We start from the raw sequence: 18,965 nt of genomic DNA, 5'->3' as shown, positions 1-18,965 counted from the left end.
CAAATCTGAGGAATTTCTTGTGGCTTGCGTTCATGGGACTGTGTAAATAAGCATCCTTTAAATCTATTGTTGCTATTTAATCCCTAACTTGCATTTGCGGTATTACCTCTTGCAAGGTATTCATCTTGAATTTTTGAGTTCTTATGAACTTGTTCGAAAACCTAGAATTAGGAAATATGCTGAGTAGTTTCCCTTGTTTCTTTCCAGTCTTCGCTCTAACTCTGTAGCATCTTTTGATCACATTTCTTCTAACTCCTTGAGTAGATTGGCTCTTTCCTCCTTTGCATGTACCATTTTCTTTGGTTCTTTGCATGGAGGTGTCTTGTTTGATGCGATGTACCTGTATGGAAGGAGCCCCTTCCTGTAGGTCTTAGTTAGGGTACTGTGCCCCTGCGCATATATTGCCTCTGAACTGTAGAGCCCTAATTGACTTTGCAGTTTCATTGTTGTTTTTCAACTGATTCAGTCTTCTCACCCGCATTCCTGAATAGTTGTTCCCCCAATAAAATGGTGCACTTGGTATGTTAGCTTGCACTTTTGGTTTATAAGCTGAAATTCTCAACCAGGCATGACCTCGTTCTATGATACCTACCATCTGTCTGCTTGATGATTCTGCTGCATCCAACACAGATTTTAAGCAGGTATTGGTAATGTTTTTGTCTTACTCCACCAGGTGTGCTGCCTCTTTTGGTACTGCTCTGGGGGATGTTTCATTAATTCTCCTACTGTCCTTCCAATGTTGGTAGGCGTGACAGTTAAGCAGTGCGTTGGAATTTGAAATACTCCACTAGTTTGGAGCACTCTTTTGCTCCATGAGATCCATTCTCTTACTCTCTTTATCCAAAGGAGGCCCCGTTGTGCTTGGGATGTTGGCTTTCTTCCCAGCTGTAGATGCTATTATTGAATCTGCAAGAACTGTTTCCTTTATGTAACTTGGATCCTTGGAAGAATGTTTATACTTCTTCTCTGCCCTGGGAGTGACAACCTTACATATTGCTGGTTCTTTAAAAACTTCCTTTCCTTGATCCAAAACACTGGGAGCATGGGTGAAAATGGAATCCTTGATTGTGTAGGCAGAAGAGTTTATAGTGGAAAACTGTTTTGTTGTCTCTTCTCTTCCAACTGTACCCCATTGCTCTCTGTTGCCTTCTTTATTACCTTGTTATAAATTCCAATATTATCAGGTGGTGCGGGTCTTGAAGGATACCGGTCTACCCCTTCTTCTGGTGAGTCTGTTTCCAGATTTTGCCATTGTTTGTCTTGGTATTCTGAAGCCTCAGATCCCTGGTAGATTTGCTTTTCTTCCTCCTCCTCCTCTTACAAGATTTCTTAATCTTTTTGGGGTTCAGGAGATAACAGCTCTATTTCCTAGAGTCCTTCGTCCCCTTGATCCTTCGATGTCGAAGACTTGCTTGGGATTCAAAATTGCTTGAGACTTTCTTCAGTCTTTCTTCTTTTGCAGGTTACTCGCCATTTTGTCTTTGAGCGGTCTCCTCTTTTTCTCAGTCTCAGCTGCCTGTTTTTGGGTGTCGAGATTATCGTGTTTTCTTCAACGCGGAGTCCTTTGAAGACTACGTGTTTGGCGAACCATGTCATTCTGTTTTCGATCGCTCCATTTTGATGTTGATGCGTCTTTTCCTCGCCCACCCGTCGACGTCTTGGATTTTTTGGGGGCGTCTTTACTGCTGCGGTGCAGCTTTGAGGATTTAGAGTCTGATTTTCGTGACTCGGTTAAGATCTTTAAGGATGATGTGTCCCTTAGCTCTGTTCCAGAGTCGGCGTCCACGATCTGGATGTCAGCCTCCGCATCCCCTTCTGCGACATCCTCTTCGTCGCTGGAGAGGCCCAAATCTCGGATGGAGCAGGATGTTGGCCCTGCATTGTATGTTGGGCTGTTCTCTGCTGCTGTCTTTCCCTCGGTCTTTGGGGTTAACGCTGAAGAAGTGTTGCAATCTTTGCTACGATGATCTACCGGTAGGCAGAGGTTGCCGACCAGGTACTGGTCCTTTTTTGCAGACTTATGGTGGCAATTTTTGGCAAACCTGGAATGGTGTCTTCTCCATCACCAAGTACATGGGGCCCCCTGCACGTGCATTCTCCGAAACAATCACTGATGATACCTTGTCCTGCTCCCAGAACTTCTCCGGTATGTTCTTTTGATGTCTTTTCCGCTGCGGTGCGCCATTGGCGTTTTTTTCTCGATATTCGTTAACTTTTTCGTTCAGATTGTTGGAGAGCTTTCTGCATGCATCCAGACCCCACGGTGAAGAAAAAATAATAATCTGAACATAGCGACTAGAGGGCACCAAAGGGATGTATGTCGTTTTTTAGGAGACTTCAGACTCCACCACTAGTGGCCGAATAATGCACAGCATGTGAATCCAGATAAGATTCATGCTGCAAAACTCCTTTGTCTGGGAGTCTCCAGGCGAAAAAAGTGAGCACTCACAAAGTGACCTGCGAGCTGTGTTATGAAAAACTCAGCCTTGGCCATCAGGCAAGCAAAGATGCCACTGTTCTAAGCATGGGAGGAAGTATATGAGGTGCCTGCCAGACAAGATCTGAAGAGAGGCAGAGGAGAGTGCACCAAGAATGCTGCAGGAGTTGCTAACCTGTTGGGAGGAGAAAGTGAACTTGCACTGAGGGGTTTTGCTCTATAATGTATAGAGGGGAAACTCTAAATCTGGTGTGGAGAACAATGTAAGATCTGAGAGGATAGCATTTCCAAAAGTTCCATGAGGTAAACAAATAAAAGTGACCGTTTGCCACTGCAATTGAGAAATAAGTAAACCCCACAACCCCCCAAAAAAACATTATCCAGTGTGCCTCCAAAAACAGTTCTTATGCAAGCCACCAACAGAAAGCAAAAACAGCTCGTCGCTGTTAAGCATGCCCTGAGTTGGGTGCACGGACTGGCCAGAGGCAAAACCTGCCTCACACAACCAAAGGCTGTGTGTAGTGGAAGTTGGGAATTGGGGCTTATTATTAATCCTGGAAATTTTAAAGAAATATTCCCAGTTGGATATTGACTTATGGTTCAGTCTCAAATTTGAAAATCCACTGAAAATCCCCAGTTATGGTTTACAAAGCCACACCATAACTCACGTCGTCCACTGTGCACAACCCCCCTTTGCCAGTGGCATTGAAAAAGGTAGTCTGGCAATAGTAAAACATGGTGCATGATGTGATTTAAGGGTGAGTTTCGTTGCATTTCATGAGTGGCGGGTTTCAGTGGTTTTCACGCTGGGGCCAGAACCATGGCTCAGATTCTTTTTTTCTTTTTTCTTTCTTTGAATACATGCACAACACACAACTCTAAAAGGATTACTTGTGATGCAGTCGCTCCTCATGTAGCCACATACATTGCTTAGGGTGAGCTGATGTAGCCTCTAAGTGGGAATGAGGTCCTGCTCCATTTCTCTGCACACTCGCTTCACAGTAGTGTAAAAACTAACTTTAAAGATCTTTTATGCCTGTCTATTTTCATCCCTGAATATTTATAGTCTAAGGATTTAAAGACATGCTGAGGGAGTAAAGATCGTTTGTTCTGTATCTCTGGCTTACTATTTTTTTCTTTTTGATTAATTCTTTATTTGCATTAGTAACATCAAAATCACGCACATATAATCACACAAATATTAAAGGCAACAGGTATCCATATACATCATGATGTGTAGGAACAACCATATTCATCTTTGGCTTACAATTAATCGGTGCTGGTATCAAAGCATTTGGTTTTAATGTGTCCATCTACAGAGATCTGTTTGTAACCAAAAGGTTACACGGTCAAACCCCATCAAAGTCACTATTCTTTTATTTTGCTGTACATGAGTAGAATGAGTACCATTTGAGTTTCTGGATTTTAGCACCCGTTCTTCATTTACATTGCCATGAATAGACAACCTGGAGTAAACCAGCTCGATATAAAAACAAATGTGAAATTTATGAATCTTGTTCAAATATGCTTTGGAAACCATGCTTTCTTGTAATATTGGCTCATCAACCTTTCTCCGTAAAGATACTATAGGAGTACTTGAGCCTTATATTTGTTCAAGTGTAATTTAGCAGAACTACTTCTCTAAGCCATGTGAGGTTTTTGAGGGAGTAAATGGAATACTAAACACATTAAGCAGATATGAATGGCATTGCAGCAACCCCGTACCTACTCCAGACTCTAATTGTATCTTTCTCTATTTTAGGCCTGAGCTGAAGCCGATTGACAAGGAATCTGAAGTTCTTATGAGGTAAATCTTTGGATTTCCATTTTAATTTCTCTTTCTAATGAGAAAGGTTGTTTAGATCACCTTCAGCACTCTGAGGACCAGAAATTTGTACATTCTTTTATGTGGCAACGCCGTCTACAGTCGGGGATTAGATTTGAAATGCCTTTCTACTATTGTGGAATACTAATTCTTGTTTGCAGCCTTTCAAAGTATTGTTCAACTCTCCATCTTGGCTGTTTTTCCCTTCTTATTTTAGTTTGTTCTTCGTAGGAGGTTGTTTTATTCAGTTTTGTTCATGTTTAGAATTCGATTCACTTTTCTGCAGGTTCCCCGATGGCTTTGAGAAGTTTTCCCCACCAATTTTGCAGTTGGATGAAGTGGACTTTTCCTACGGCCCCAACCAGGATGTCTTCAAGAAACTCTCTGTTTCAGCTGACCTGGATTCCCGCATCTGTGTGGTACGTTTTAACAGTGTGGCTGGAGTTGTGGGCTGTTATGAGTCTTAATTCATGGCTTATTAAAACAGTGTCCTGGAATCTTATAATTATGTGGTGGACTTGACTTTTCATAATTAATCTAGAATGTGCCTTTATCAGTAATGATTTAGTGTCTTTTTCCAGCTTTTCTCTTTAAATAATTAAAGTTAACAGACACGACCATGCCTGGTACCATGTTCACTAGAGTCTCCAAGTTAGAATATTTCTCCACTACTACAGTTGGAACAGTGGATTTTCCACTACATGGCTTGTATTGAAAACACAATTGAAATCAAGCGATAGTGCAAAAGGGCCGGGGTTGCTCCCACTCTGCTACGTGCCAAATGATTCTTGTATGTTATATAAAATATATGGGTCATACACAATTAAATGGCAACCATTTAGTAAAGTGTCCTTATTCATAGTGCAGTTTATCCACCATCAAATATTACATCAGCTCTGACTGGGACCTAGTTTAAGTACTGGTGTAGAGTTGCTTTGTGTTTTTACACCAGTTGGTGCCTTGTTTTTCTGCAGTACTTGCAAGAGTCTTAAAGTACATTTTCATTTGCTCTGTTCTCTTAACCTTTTCTTCTGTACAGTACAGCCTAAACACAAATTCTGTATTGACAAGCATCCTTAAATGTTTGTTTTAATGGCTACTAGTGCCTCTGCGGACCTCTGTGCGGCTGCTGTGGGTTCCTGAAGTCTTTGATCCTGGTTGCCCTAGATTAGCCCAGTTGGATTCTAGATCTCTGGCTATTCATAGATGTTTAGTTTGAGTTTTATTACACAGTATACTAGCCAGGTTTGATTGAAAACAGCAACCTAGCATGTTTGTTTTTTTTTTTTAAAGAAGGAAAATGGTGCTCTTATACTTTATAAATGAGGGAAAAGCTGAGCCTGCAAATATAAGTTTTGGTTGTTGCCCTATCTCATCAAACTCAACAGGAAGTTAGTCTGTTCTATTTATTTTCCACTCCCTGATCAACGTTGCTGAAAGCTCCTGTTTTTTTTTTTTTTTAGTTTTTTTTTTTACTGAAAACTGTTTTCAAAGACCGTTTTCTTTTTTCCTCCTTCTTTCTTTGGACGTGTTTCTCTGCCACAACTATTCATTTATTTGCCATGTCTGCTGTCTTTGACAGATAACCTTATAGTGGAAATGTGGAAAAAAGGTAATGTTTTGCGTGGTTTACCTTCCAGTCTGATACTATTAAGGATTGTCCGATCTATCAAGAGATATCATAAATGAGGCTGAGGGGATGGGGAGAGTGTTTGCCTCTCACCCAAGCAAGGAGAGCTTGGGAAGCGCAAGGTTTTCGCTTCGATTCGGTAACTTTATTAAATATAGTCACTGGAATCAATTTCCTCTTCCAAAATCTGTGTTTGCGCACTCTCTGAGGTGTGGCATTGATTCCATATCTTACTAACTAGATGCAAGGAGGTACTTCTGTTTGACATTGAGGCACTCTTCAAATTGGAGGACTTTAACAATGCTAAGGATTCCATCGTCACTTTAGGTGTCTCCTTGCTTTCATCAACATCACTCCACTCCACTCCACCATAAAGCCAAAGCGGCTGAACGGGGGACACATTACTTATTTGTCTCCTGAGCTTCTGTAGCCTTTAGCTGAATATATTGTCCGAATTAATGTGTCATAAGACAATACTTTCTGTTGACAGCTGCACACCAGTGAACATATCAATTTAGGGATAATGACAGCAATTCTAGCGAAGGGAATGCACCCATGCCATTAAGGTCATGTGCCACATGTGGGCTATAATGTGGCCTTGCACCACCTTTAGGAGTGACCTCAAAAGCATTGCTTCAGAAGTATTGTTGCAGCCATGAACGGTTGTATGAACTACAGCCAGTGCATGTTCTACTGTTCTACCACTCGGAAAGGTTTACTTTCAGCACTGGCTGAGGAGACCCCTAGTACTGTAATGTCTTGGAACCCAAAAGTCCTCTGTGCATAATGTGTGAAAGTTGTTCATGTCAAATAATGAGCTTGTCCGGTCTCTGCAGTGACCTGGTCAAAATTGCTGTTTCACTGCATAGGCTGAAGGGAGCTTTACCTCTGTGAAAAGCCTGCATGGCTATCGTGTTTAATAAAGGAATTGAGTGTTGAAGCATCTCTTTCCTTTGTGATGTGCATGGTGGTATTCTTAATCTGGACTTGGTCAAAGGACACCAGGTAAGTGCACCTGAGAAACGGGCCTCACTACGCTGATGGTCAGGAGGCTCTAGAGTTAACCTAAAAGAAGACAACAGGTGAAATGAAATGAAATTAAAACATTTGTTGAGCGTGTAGCTACCCAGGGGCATCCCAGCGCTATGGCAGTAACCAAGAAGGTCCGAGGAGCACACTGAGGTGCTTAAAGTACATAACCAATATTAGTGTTTTGAGTGGTGTAATGCCTTCAAGCTTTATGGTTGTGTTGTTCTATATATGACTTAAATTGGCAAAAACACATGTCAGCAAGTGAGCAATCGGAAACTGCCACCATACAGAAATGATTGCTATGCTACCTATCGATGAATGTCGTAAAAATAAACACAAACTCATCTTCAGAGCACCCATAACACATGTTCACTTAAGCACCACAGTACCAAAGGCCATGTGAACGGCAACTTTTCACTTACCAACACACAAACTAAATTTTGCCAACGTAAAGGCTAAGCTAGGCACATGGGATTAGTCAATGGGCAACCATATCCATTCTTCCTTAAAACTAATGGATGTGCCCTGGTGTGCTACGCATAAAAGACACCACATTAATCATGCTCCATCTCAAAATTTACCCATTTCACATGGGAAGGCACAGAAAGACCAGTGCAAATCCTATGATGCTTTACCAATGGTGCATTTGCATTCGGTAAAAGAACCTGTTAACATGCTATAATCTAAATATTTCAGTCCCCTCATCTGCTGTTTCATCTGTTTCTAGGTAGGGGAGAACGGAGCTGGAAAATCCACAATGTTAAAGCTCTTGATGGGAGACTTGAGCCCCACGGAAGGAATTAGACGTGCACACAGGTAACCTGTGTATTTCAAGTATTTTCCGGTCTCTCCTAATTTTTTTCCATGGTTTTTAGAATTTATTGTGAGGGATCAAAAAGGTGTTTTAATTAAGTGAAGTATATATCGCAATAATAGTTATACTTGTAGTACTCCTAATACTAAATTAGTGCCTTGAGGCATTTACATTGGGATTAAAGAGGTCAAAGAATAATCGAGGAAAGGATCTGGATTCCACTTGCATATCACCTGAAGGGCTATTCCCAAATTCATTAGGATGAAATCACATGGGCAATCACTGATCATAGCTTTAACTATTGCATAGACCCTATAGACTAAGACCATTCAAGGCAAAGGATTGGGAAGTACTAGTCTCACTTCCCCCTCACCTCCTGAGTATAGTGTTTCATTATTGACCACATCTAGTGGCATTTGTATGCCACCATAGCAGACTTCGCATGTGGTCTCCCACCTTCTCCCTATTATGCTTTTGTGACATTTCTGCAGCGAACCCCCACGAAAAGATATCGGCAATTCATTTTGTATGCTGAAAAGGTATACCATGTGTATTTCAATGCTAACCTTGTGCTTCACTCTTCATTGCATAGTTAGTCATTACTGGCATTGTTCTCTTTATGAGCAATTATATTTGTTCCATATAATTTTGGTAAATGCATGTAAGTTATAGATTTATATCTACAGGGTATATTACTAGGATACACAGTATCATGCAGAATGTCTGTCCTATGGCAGACTGAACCTTGTTAAATGCATAATCACTGAGGCAAATTGACACACTTTACATATCACTTAAACTGCTTTTCAGCAGTGTTTCACCTAATGTTTAATTTTGTAATCTTATGAATTGGGTTAAACCTTAAGGAGTATTGAATGGCACATGATTTGGTGTGTAGCAGCATGAATCAATCTTTGCCTTCTGTGATTTGATGTATTGAACTTGACTCCTCCAAACATACGAACAAATATTTAAACCCTTCCTCTTGAACTTCCTGGTAATGGATGGCTTCTCCCGGAGTAAAGTGATAGGGTATACCTTAGACTAGCCCTCCGTCCTAATTTTTCACAAAGGGAACAAGAAAATTCTTTCTCCACTCACTCAAAACAGCCAAGCACTTAATCTCCCTGACTCCCTGGAAACTGCTGCCAAAGCTTTGGTCACTTCCAGCCTTGACCTCTGATATACTATAAAACCGATTCTGTCCTCCCACTCTCTTCTGAAAGCCACACTTCACTTCGCAGTTGGATGAATCACTGATGATAAATAGTGCTCCCGGTTTTATGGTATTATTTTAATAAAACTTTTCCACCTGTATTTATCTATATTTATTTTTTGACCATCTTATTAGTATTTATCCATATTTATTTTGTGTTGTGAGAATAAATGGAGTTGTAAAATGGTATATTTCCACATTCATTTAACCGATAAACATGCAATCATAATTGGCTACTTTCCGCGTTTTCGTAAATTAAGCAGCCAAATGTAGCAAAACATTACACCCGCAGGTGAATATCGCATTATAATATTCATATATATATATAAACATATGCCTGTATTCAGGGAAATCTGAACCTGTTTTTTAACTTCCCATTCTGTGTATCTGCTTGGCTGTTGTCCTGGAAAGGATGAAAGACCGCATGGAGAGTCACCCACAAGAAGCATAATTTTCCGGATTTTTCAGCTTTTAAAAATAAATGCAGTCAGGGAACGCATTGTTTTCCGTCTGTATTTATCTGTAACAACCAGTAAAACGGAAAACTGGGAGCATTAATGATAAACAAACAATTCAACCACATCACTCAGATTGAACATGACTTACATTGGCTGCCCATTCAAACAAGGTTAACTTTCAAATTATGCTGCTTTACCGTTAAAGCCTTGCATCAGGAAAAATGTGTCTTTGACGACTCATCGCCATTTTAAGCAGCCAAAGGGGTCTTGAAAGTTTTACAGTTGTAAGTTCCTTGCTTCGAAACCTCTCTGGCACTGAAAGACTGCTTCTTTGGTGCTGCCACGCCTGCTTGGAGCTCTCTGCCCCATGAAATCTGAACTAAACTCACTTTCTCCTGCAGTACAGTAAACATTTTTAAAACTGCTCTCTTCTGCCTCTACCTGACCTAAGACAAATTACTCCACCCTGCCCTCCGTAATTCAGAGTCTCAGAGACATGTATGTAGTTGGTTCTAAATTGATATTCCAATGTAATTTGCTATTTGTGTCGGTTGCAGTGTAACTAATGTTCACATGTTGAAAGAGGTTCTACGTAAAGCACCTTAAAATTCCCTGTTGTGCATGTATCCCATATACAATTGCGTTGCTCACCTGAAAGAGTAGAATAGTTTAGTTGTGTTTTGCACAACAAGTAACTTGTCATGGTGGTCAAGTGTTCTTCCACTGCACAAACTTTAAAAAGGTGTCTCTGTGAATACCAGCAGATGTATTTGTAGTTCTTCTATTTGAATGAATTTGCAAATAATATCTTTGGCTCCTCTGTGCACTTGACAAATATAGTCTGGTGAGTGTCTATGCTCACAGGAACAGCTTTGCGAGAAGCCATTCTTGATGTTCATCTAACAGTAGATATCAGTTTCACTAATTGTGGGTTCAATTCTGGAGGTTGGCACAAAGTGTGCAGAAGCACTACCTCCTGTGTGAGCAACCCACCACCTCTATTTGCAAATGCTGCTGCTGTTGGTGTGATGAAGTGTTCCCCTTCCCATCCTTGTAGGAATCTGAAAATTGGATACTTCAGTCAGCACCACGTGGATCAGTTGGATCTGAACATCAGTGCTGTGGAGCTGCTTGCTAGGAAGTTTCCTGGTGAGTTACATCCCACCTCTAGTCCTTGTGTCTTAAACAAGTTTTATGTGTCATTCTCTTCTATTAAATTCCAATGTACATTTCTAACAATTGTGAGTTGCTGACATGGTCTACACCAAAATGTTATCAGCCCCATAGTTCAGCAGCTAGTGTGTCTTGAATTGGTCTGTTACCCAAGTCATTATACTCCTGAGCGGTAGTAACCATTATCAAAAGCCTTTTAGACAACAGTTTCATAGTAATTTGAACATCTAGCATTCATAGTAGTGATATTGCTGTGTATTCTAGGGAAGACTGAAGAAGAATACAGGCATCAGATGGGCAGCTATGGCATTTCCGGCGAGTTGGCTGTCCGGCCTGTAGCCAGTCTGTCTGGTGGTCAGAAAAGCAGAGTGGCCTTTGCACAGATGACTATGACCAGGTGAGCAAGTGGATTACATTGAAGAGGAAATGTCTACAAAATTAGGATGGTATTCTTAATATATAATTTCAAGGAGCAGAAAGGTAAAAGTAATGCTTTCACCATGTATTCTTGTAAATCGCATGATGCACATTATCCTACCGTCTAGTCTTAATCTGGAATACAGAATCTTATTTCAGATTTACAATAAATTTGTTTGGACAACTGTCCGTAATACATTCTAAAAAAAAAAAAAAAAAAAAAGTTACATAATAACATCCTAAAACCACAAGTAGACACAAATAAAAAAAACTTATACTGAACCATTTCTAAAACACTGTCTAACAAAAAGAATAGGGCCGAGCTCCGTAGTGAGGGAGGACCCAAACAACCTGCCACAGCAGCTCCTGCAACCCAGGTTCATGGGCCCCTTCAACTGCTGAACTCCAATGTGTGTTTCAGGCTCCCCGTACCAAAAGAAACGCCGGCGTCGCTTGTACCACTTACCCGGACTCCACTCCTGGGGGACCACTCACTGGCTACTAGACCATCTCGCCGCCCAGTGACCTTAACCCGGAGTCTTTAGCTGTGACATTCGTAACTCAGGGCTGGTGTTTGTAGCTTGCAGAAAATCACAAGACCGCTCTGTTGCTCAGCCATTGAGTAAGTCTAGTACAGTCTGAGATTCAGTCCTCTGATCTCCCTGATGCTCCTCTGCCTGCTTCTCCCTCGGTCCTAACTAATTTGAGAGTCAAGCACGAGCAGAATATTCAAAGTTGCACTCCCAGACACCCGCAGTACACAGGCAATAGTCCGATACCCCCCACCCCCAATCCAGTTCAGAAGTGGAATTATCTTTTCCTCTGTCACAATCGATAAAGACAAAGTTTGTCACATGTTGTGCTCAGAGGGACTACTATTTGCAAAAAATCGTCCACAAATAGATATAATGTCAAATACAACTTGCCACTAGACCAATGATAAAGAAACTATGGAGCTAGGAGGGAGCTATGGAAAATACATTGAGATGGATACGTCTGACTGCAGAATTCTCATCTCGAAATATTCCACAGGTGCCATACTGCATCTTGTAATTTTTCTTCAGTAGACCTGCTAAGTGGTTCCATGTGGCTCACATTGGCTCTGTATTGCCCCAGAAGTGATGTAGTGGAGCTACATTTAAGCGCCACACCTGCCCGCCGATGTCTGTTCCTTTCTTTCCATTCCTTTCTACTTAAATCCAAAGGGTTCACTCTCAATCTTGTCAGTCTTCCAACGACTTTTAAAACAACCAGTCTGGTGACCGCTGGCGGATCCATCTTGGGTGCCGTCTGACTCCCTAAGACCTGGTACAGGCCCATATTGATAGCAGTTCCAGCTTCAAGACCTGTGCTGGTCCCTTCTAAATGAATGGTGGTACCGGTCCCACTGGCACTGGAAGAGACTGTTAGTGATACAGATATCGAACACCAAACAGACTTCGGCTCAATCTCAACCATTGCAGCACTACAAAATCAAAAGTGCAACCAGTTGTCCTGCACCCTGACACGGTGCCTCTACCAGGGCGTACACACCAGCAGAGGCTCCATTATCTTTGTGGCTTTGACGCTGATTAAAGCCCACACCCCCACTGTGTAATTTTTATAGATGTTTTTATTGTCATATTACTAAAGGTTACAGATGATTAATTCCACCACAGTGATGAAAGATATCAGTAATACATGTAGTAAAATGAGACTACAGTATGTCTATATTGAGTGTATCCGAATGAACGGAGTGTGTGATGTTGACATTGTTATGTGTTTAGGAAATCTGTTGGGCAGTCGGTAATAGTGTTGCACTTCGTTGACATGCATGGATGTGTTCCACAGGATTTTCTGGGTATGTACTGGCCTCCCTCGTGGATATGATCTTTGATAGGTCATGCTTTTTCTGTGAAGTCTAGCATAAGGCAGAGACAATCTCCCCTACCAGTCCTGCAGTCACCCCACCCTTTTTGTGGCTGTGGGTCTGGTAGACCAAACCTGGGACGGCAGAAGGGAGTTCAGGGTGGATGGCTGGCTTCATAATTTCCTACGTGTATGGTGAGCCATCACGTCCAACAGATGGATCTAACAAATCTCTCAACATGGCTATGCCCGGTCTTTTCTTTTTGTCCTGTCAAAAATTTCACCAGATCAAATTTCAGTCAAGCTCCTATTCATTCTACTGCAATAAGTGCAAGCTTTACTATCCAAAGTGATATTAAATGGGTCCAGGCATCTGAAAGAGGAAAGGGTTGTTGCTCTCATTGTGGCCAGGAATACCTTCCTGTTGAGGGACAAATTCAGAATGCTCAACCTGGCCCAGGACGACTGGATGGCTGTCGTTGGACCTGCAGGATGTGTATATATATGAATCCTGCAGTCTCACAGAAGCTAACTGCAGTTTAAGGTAGCCCAGGACCATTTTTAGTTTGCTGCACTCCCTTTCAGGTAAACCAGCACCCCTTAGGTGTTCATAAAAATGGTGGTGGTCACTGCCCACCTTAGGGAGGTTGAGCTACTTGTCTTCTCCTACCTCGACGACTGATTGTTGAAGGCGGCTCAACACAGTCCGTCATTGACGACCTTCAGATGCTGAAAACATTCTGACATAATTTGGGTTCACTACCAACTAGCCAAAGTGGCACGCACTTGATTCCTTTGCAGTGGCTTCCTTTCAATTGAACCGTCGTGGACACAGTACACTTCTGATTCTTCCCTCTGCCATCAAGTCCCAGACATTGAGGTTCTGATCCTGATTTTTTTCAGCCTCAGTCCTGTTTCATGGTGAGAGCACCTTGGAGGCTCCTTAGCCTCTTGCAACCTCTGGGTAAGCTACACCATATGGCACATGTGGGTTGTGCAATGGGATATGAAATACCAGTCGCCCAGCATCAAGGAAATCTGACGTCAACCAGATCTTGTAGGAGGTGGCTCAAAATCTGCAGTGGTTTGCCAGGGGGGAAGCACCTTCTACCACATACTATGGGAGTGCCCCGAAATAGTTCCTTTCTGGATCAAGGTCACGGACACTATGTCCGCGGTTGTGGATGACAAGGTTCCGATGGAGCCAAAGTGGCTGTTATTGATGATTAGGGGAGACACAGACTGGTCGAGGCATGTTGAACTCTGGCTGGCATTGGCCGCGGTGGTAGCGAAAAGAAACCTCGCCAGGGGGTGGGTTTCCCAGACGCCCCCGCAATGGGAAAAGTGGAGGAGGGACCTAGATTGGTGCCAAAGAGCTAAGGAAACCATATACAAGAGCTGGGGCTGCATTAAGAAATGGAAGATGATCTGGGGACCATGACGGAAGTATAGAGGGTCGGGGAGGGAGTCCGGGGAGTAATTATGTAATTGGATATCCCACTTGTGTACTAATGTGCTCGTCTTTGTTCACCACAACGCTATTTCCTAATCTGCTTTTTGGACATTGTCTATTGTTTTACGGTACTATGAGCTATATTAATAAAAAGATTTATAAACAAAAAATCTGCAGTGGTGGAGATTTGATCGAAATTGGTCCTGCAGCAGGCTCCTCTCTCTTCCTCACCTGGAAGTGACAGTGGTGACAGATGTGTCCCTGTTGGACAGGGATGGTCATCATGGAGAGGTGGAGATCAAGGGACTCTGGTCAATAGCCCGGGTCACAAATCTCCTAGCAGTGTCCCTGAATGCCAAAGTAGATGAGCTGAGCAGGTTGCACCTGGCAGATCATTAGTGGTGTACATCTCTAGGTGGCACAGGGAATCTTATAACAGTTGGGAGAACGCTGGCTAGATCTTTTTACCACCAGTGACAATGTGCAATGTTGAACGTTTTGCACATAAGTGTCTGCAAGAGCACTTGCTATGAGATACATCCTGTCTGGAATGGAACACAGGACACCTGTACGCCTTTCAACATCTCCTTTCATGCCTTGAGTTCTGAAATAGAGTGATTGGGTCCACATCACCCTAGTGGCTCCTGATTGGGCCAGGTGAGTGTGGTACTCAAAACTTCTGGGCATGAGTATCTGTCCTTGAATAAGGCTGCCACTTTGTGAGGATCTTCAGTTTCAACAACAGGGCAGGGTACCCCACTCAAATCTGAACAATTTACACATTCATGTGTGGAGATGAGGAAGCAGTAAATGACTGCATTTGATCTATCACCTGGAGTGGTGGATGTCATCCTTCCATGAAATCCATTTATGCCGGATGCTGGAACAAATGTATGGCCTGGTGTGGCATTGACTGATCCCTTAGAAGCAAAACTGTTGAACGCCCATTTGTTTTTAACTTCGGCCATCAAGAGGCATTAAAGATTATTTGTCAGCCCTTTCTGCCTCTCTACATTTACCTGGCCATCCTTGTTTAAATCCCCTGTTGCGATGAGTTTTACTAAAGGTTTAATACACATGTTCCTTCCCAAGCAGTTTGTGATGCCACAGTGGTACCTTAGCTTGGTCTTGACATTTCTCGTGTACGCCCTTTGAGCTGATGCATACCTGCTCACTAAGTCCCCTGACCTTAAATACCGTGTTCCTCATTGCAATTATGTCCTCTCCTAACATGAGTGAATTCAGCGCAACCACTTATTTCTTCCCCCAGACAAATTGGTGCTGAGGACTCGGGTGGCATCCTTGCCTAAATTTGTGACTCCCTTCCATGTTGTAAAGCCATCACTCTACCACCGTTCTTTGGAGGAGAGATTCCAGCTGTGAGAAAGTGCTGCTTTTGCATGGTTAGCCCCCCACTTTTTGCCTGGTTTTGATGTGGTTTCAAATGTAGTGCACACAGTCCCTGCCAACCAGGTCCCCTGTGCCAGTGCTTCTTCCCTAAAAAAAGAAAAAACCCAATCGCTACTTCTACTCCCTGTAAGTCCCTAGTAAATGGCACCCTGGGTTTCGAGGGCCTGGAAGCAGAAGAGGGTCCCATGGGACCCCGTCCACCATGGGACCACACCACTGCCTTGAAGCTTGTATGCCCCCTGGGAGGGAGAAAAATTATAAACTTGACATGCCACCCTGCTTGGGTGCCATGCCAACCAGCACTGGCTGAAGGCATAGATAAGTCACCCCTCTGGCAGGCCTCACAACCCTAAAGCAGGGGGCACTATACCACAGTTGATGGCATATCTGCAGGGGCAGATATGCTCCTACAATATTCCTTTATATGGTACATGCCAGTGAAGCCATAGAGAGTACATGGGCTGGAAACACGACAACTCTAATTTCAAAGCACCATGATGGCTTCACTCAAAGAAGTGTTTGGTACCAAACTACTCCATACGATAAATCCACACCGATGCCAGTGTGGGATTTATTGTACCATGTACTCAGAGGGCACCTCCGAGATGCCCCCTGAAAACTTACTAACACTGAGGCCCTGTAAGTTCTTCCCTCTCCTCGAGGGGTTGGGTCACTGGGCCTGGAGTTGCTCTATTTTCTTCTCCAAGGGCGCCAACACCTGCTACACCGCTTTAAAGATAGACACGTCCATCACTTGGCAAAAGTCATTGTCATTAGTGAGGTAAGAAGTAACCTCCTCTTCTTCATAATCCTCCATTCTAACAATATTTTGACAACCTAGGGGAGACTAGGGGAATAACAAAAACAGGGGGATCCCCTGTGCAGTTAGTGTCGCACGAGGAGTTAAATTAGGGCCTTTTGGCCTAGGACCAGTTCTCCCTTGATAGTATGTAGGGAACTGAATCTGCCTGGGCACGTCTCCGGTAAATATTCCGAGCGAGCCTTTCCCGTTAAAACGGGTGTTCCGCTCCAGGCAGTGGCTCTTACTAATTAGGGGATTTCCCTGATAAAAAACGCACAACTGTACCCCCCCCCCCCTGCCAGAGCTCGCGGCACCGAACGCACTTCACCAAGCCTCTGCGTTCGGTGAATGGCGTGCCAGCTGTGCAGGAGGTCAAAACTCGCAGTAGCAGTTTTTTGTGTGTTTGTTTTTTTAACAGTACCCATTCAACACCTCGCTGCCTGACAAAACCTCTGCATAGCCCACAGTTATACAAAGGGCAGCTCTCAAGCATGGGGGTTACTGGGTCTGTACAAGAAGAGGAAGATTTCCTTCTATGAACCTTCTGTCATTTTAAGAAAACCTCGTAACAGCAGTTTAGTAAAACATAACTGTACAGTTCGAGGCATATGAGCTGCAGATTACACACTATGCATAGATCGCCATCTGGTGATGGGCCTGGATGTTTGCACTTGTTTTTGTCCTGGAAAGTCTTTGGAAGTCACTAGATAGGTGACTCCTCCTTAGGATCATAGTGCGCATGGGCATCGGCTCCATCCTCAGATTGTTTTTTTTCCGCCATCGGGCACGGAAGTGTTTCTCGCGCTCCAGTTCGGAACCATTACCGATTACTGTTTCGACGTGCAATCCTTCACCCTTTCGACGGTATTGTCTCGATTGCGAACCCTGATCGTCACGCATCTCTACAAGTCTTCGATTCTGGTCATCGAAGAAGGCCTTCGGGCCGACCTGAGCCGTGGCATCTGGCTCATGGAAAGGACGCCTTTCAAAAAGTGTCCTCGATGTGGGTCGAAGTTTCCCCACACCGATCTGCATGAGGTGTGTAACCTCTGCCTCTCTCCGGAGCACAAGGCCAGAGACTGTCTAGCTTGTGCCTCTTTCCGCTCGAATAAGGCCATCCGGGATCAACAAGCTCGAGGACCATGGCTCGCTTGTCGAGTTCGATCCCCGACAACCTCTTCAAGAGGGCGTCTATGTGCCAGAGGAGTGGGTCGAAGAAGGCCTCATCAGCGCCTCCGAAGCCGATGACTCCGACGTCAAAGAAGTGACTCCGGCTCAACGGGTCGTAAGTAGAGACGTCGACCCCGACCCACTCCCTACAACAAAAAAGGCTTCGGTCACACCTTCACCTTCGGGCTCAGGTGCACACCGACACAGTTTCCCATGTCCTGCCCTCGGGCCTGGCAAAGAAGCCTACCAAGACTTTCGGTGACTTGAGCTCGAGTCTGCCTGCCACCTGTGCTGAAGCCCAATCATCGCCACCGAAAAAGAAGTCGCACCCATCCTCCGTGCCGACTGCTAGTTCCACCCCGAAGCCCTTGGCACCGAAGACACCAAGCAGTGACTCCCCGGCACCGAAAAAACACTAGGAGCCGACGAAAAAGCCACTCCCCAAAAGTTCGGACTCGCAATCTTCGGAGCCGAAAAAACCATACACACCGAAGAAGCACACAGAGACTGGTAAACCACAAGGCTCCAAGCCCAAAACCGCTCCAGAGCCGGCTCTGAAAAAGTCCTCGATACCGACACAGTCGACACCGAACACCCAACCTTCTTCAGAAGAGCTATTTCAACCAGACCCTCAACAAAAAACTCTAACTAAAGACCCTAAAACTGGTCAATTGACTGAGTTCCAGAAAAAGACCACTGGACATGCCTGCACCAGCTCCATCACCTAAAAAGAGGGACATAGCCATATCACCTCTTAGAGTCCCTTCTCCACCTCCTCTACCTCCTCCCCCACCACCTCGTTCTCCTACGCCATCCCCTACACCAGTAGACTATGACGACACATATGATGACACGGGACGGTGCGGACGACCTGCCACTAGGGGACCCCAGTCCACCAGCTACCCCTAGGATGACTATAATACGCCTGATGTCCCTAATGTCCCGCAAGAGGACATCTACCCCTCTAGGCCTTCCCCACCAGAAGACACCATGGGTTTTAATCAACTGGTATACCGAGCTACCCAGTACCATGGGGTCTACCTATATACAGAACCGGTCGAAGGTTTTTTTTTTAATGGACACTTTTGACACCACCCAAAGGTCCACATCACCCATGCTCAAAGGGGTTATTAAACACGCTACAGAAGTATTTAAGGACCCTGTTAGGGCTAGAGTCCTCAATCCTAGAATTGAGAAAAATTACAAAGCTGCCCCTACAGACCCAGCTAACATTAAGGGCCCTGTTCCATTAGACTCCATGGTGGTCTCAAATGCTAGAA

The 18,965-nt window shown here is 43.8% G+C and overlaps 1 protein-coding gene across 1 annotated transcript in view; it reads left to right on the top strand.

The window, feature by feature from the left end:
• ABCF3 (ATP binding cassette subfamily F member 3) overlaps positions 1-18,965 on the top strand; it is a 127,466-nt gene that overhangs the window by 74,778 nt on the left and 33,723 nt on the right. The window contains exons 15-19 of the mRNA XM_085635605.1: positions 4,200-4,244; positions 4,549-4,681; positions 7,652-7,740; positions 10,470-10,561; positions 10,850-10,982. Coding sequence (XP_085491731.1) covers positions 4,200-4,244; positions 4,549-4,681; positions 7,652-7,740; positions 10,470-10,561; positions 10,850-10,982 — 492 coding nt within the window. The remainder of the gene's footprint in view (positions 1-4,199; positions 4,245-4,548; positions 4,682-7,651; positions 7,741-10,469; positions 10,562-10,849; positions 10,983-18,965) is intronic.

Source organism: Triturus cristatus, chromosome 11, assembly GCF_964204655.1.
Source record: "Triturus cristatus chromosome 11, aTriCri1.1, whole genome shotgun sequence".
NCBI lineage: Eukaryota > Metazoa > Chordata > Amphibia > Caudata > Salamandridae > Triturus > Triturus cristatus.
The sequence above is the reverse complement of the archived record's forward strand: the minus strand, read 5'-3'. Positions and strand labels throughout refer to the sequence as shown.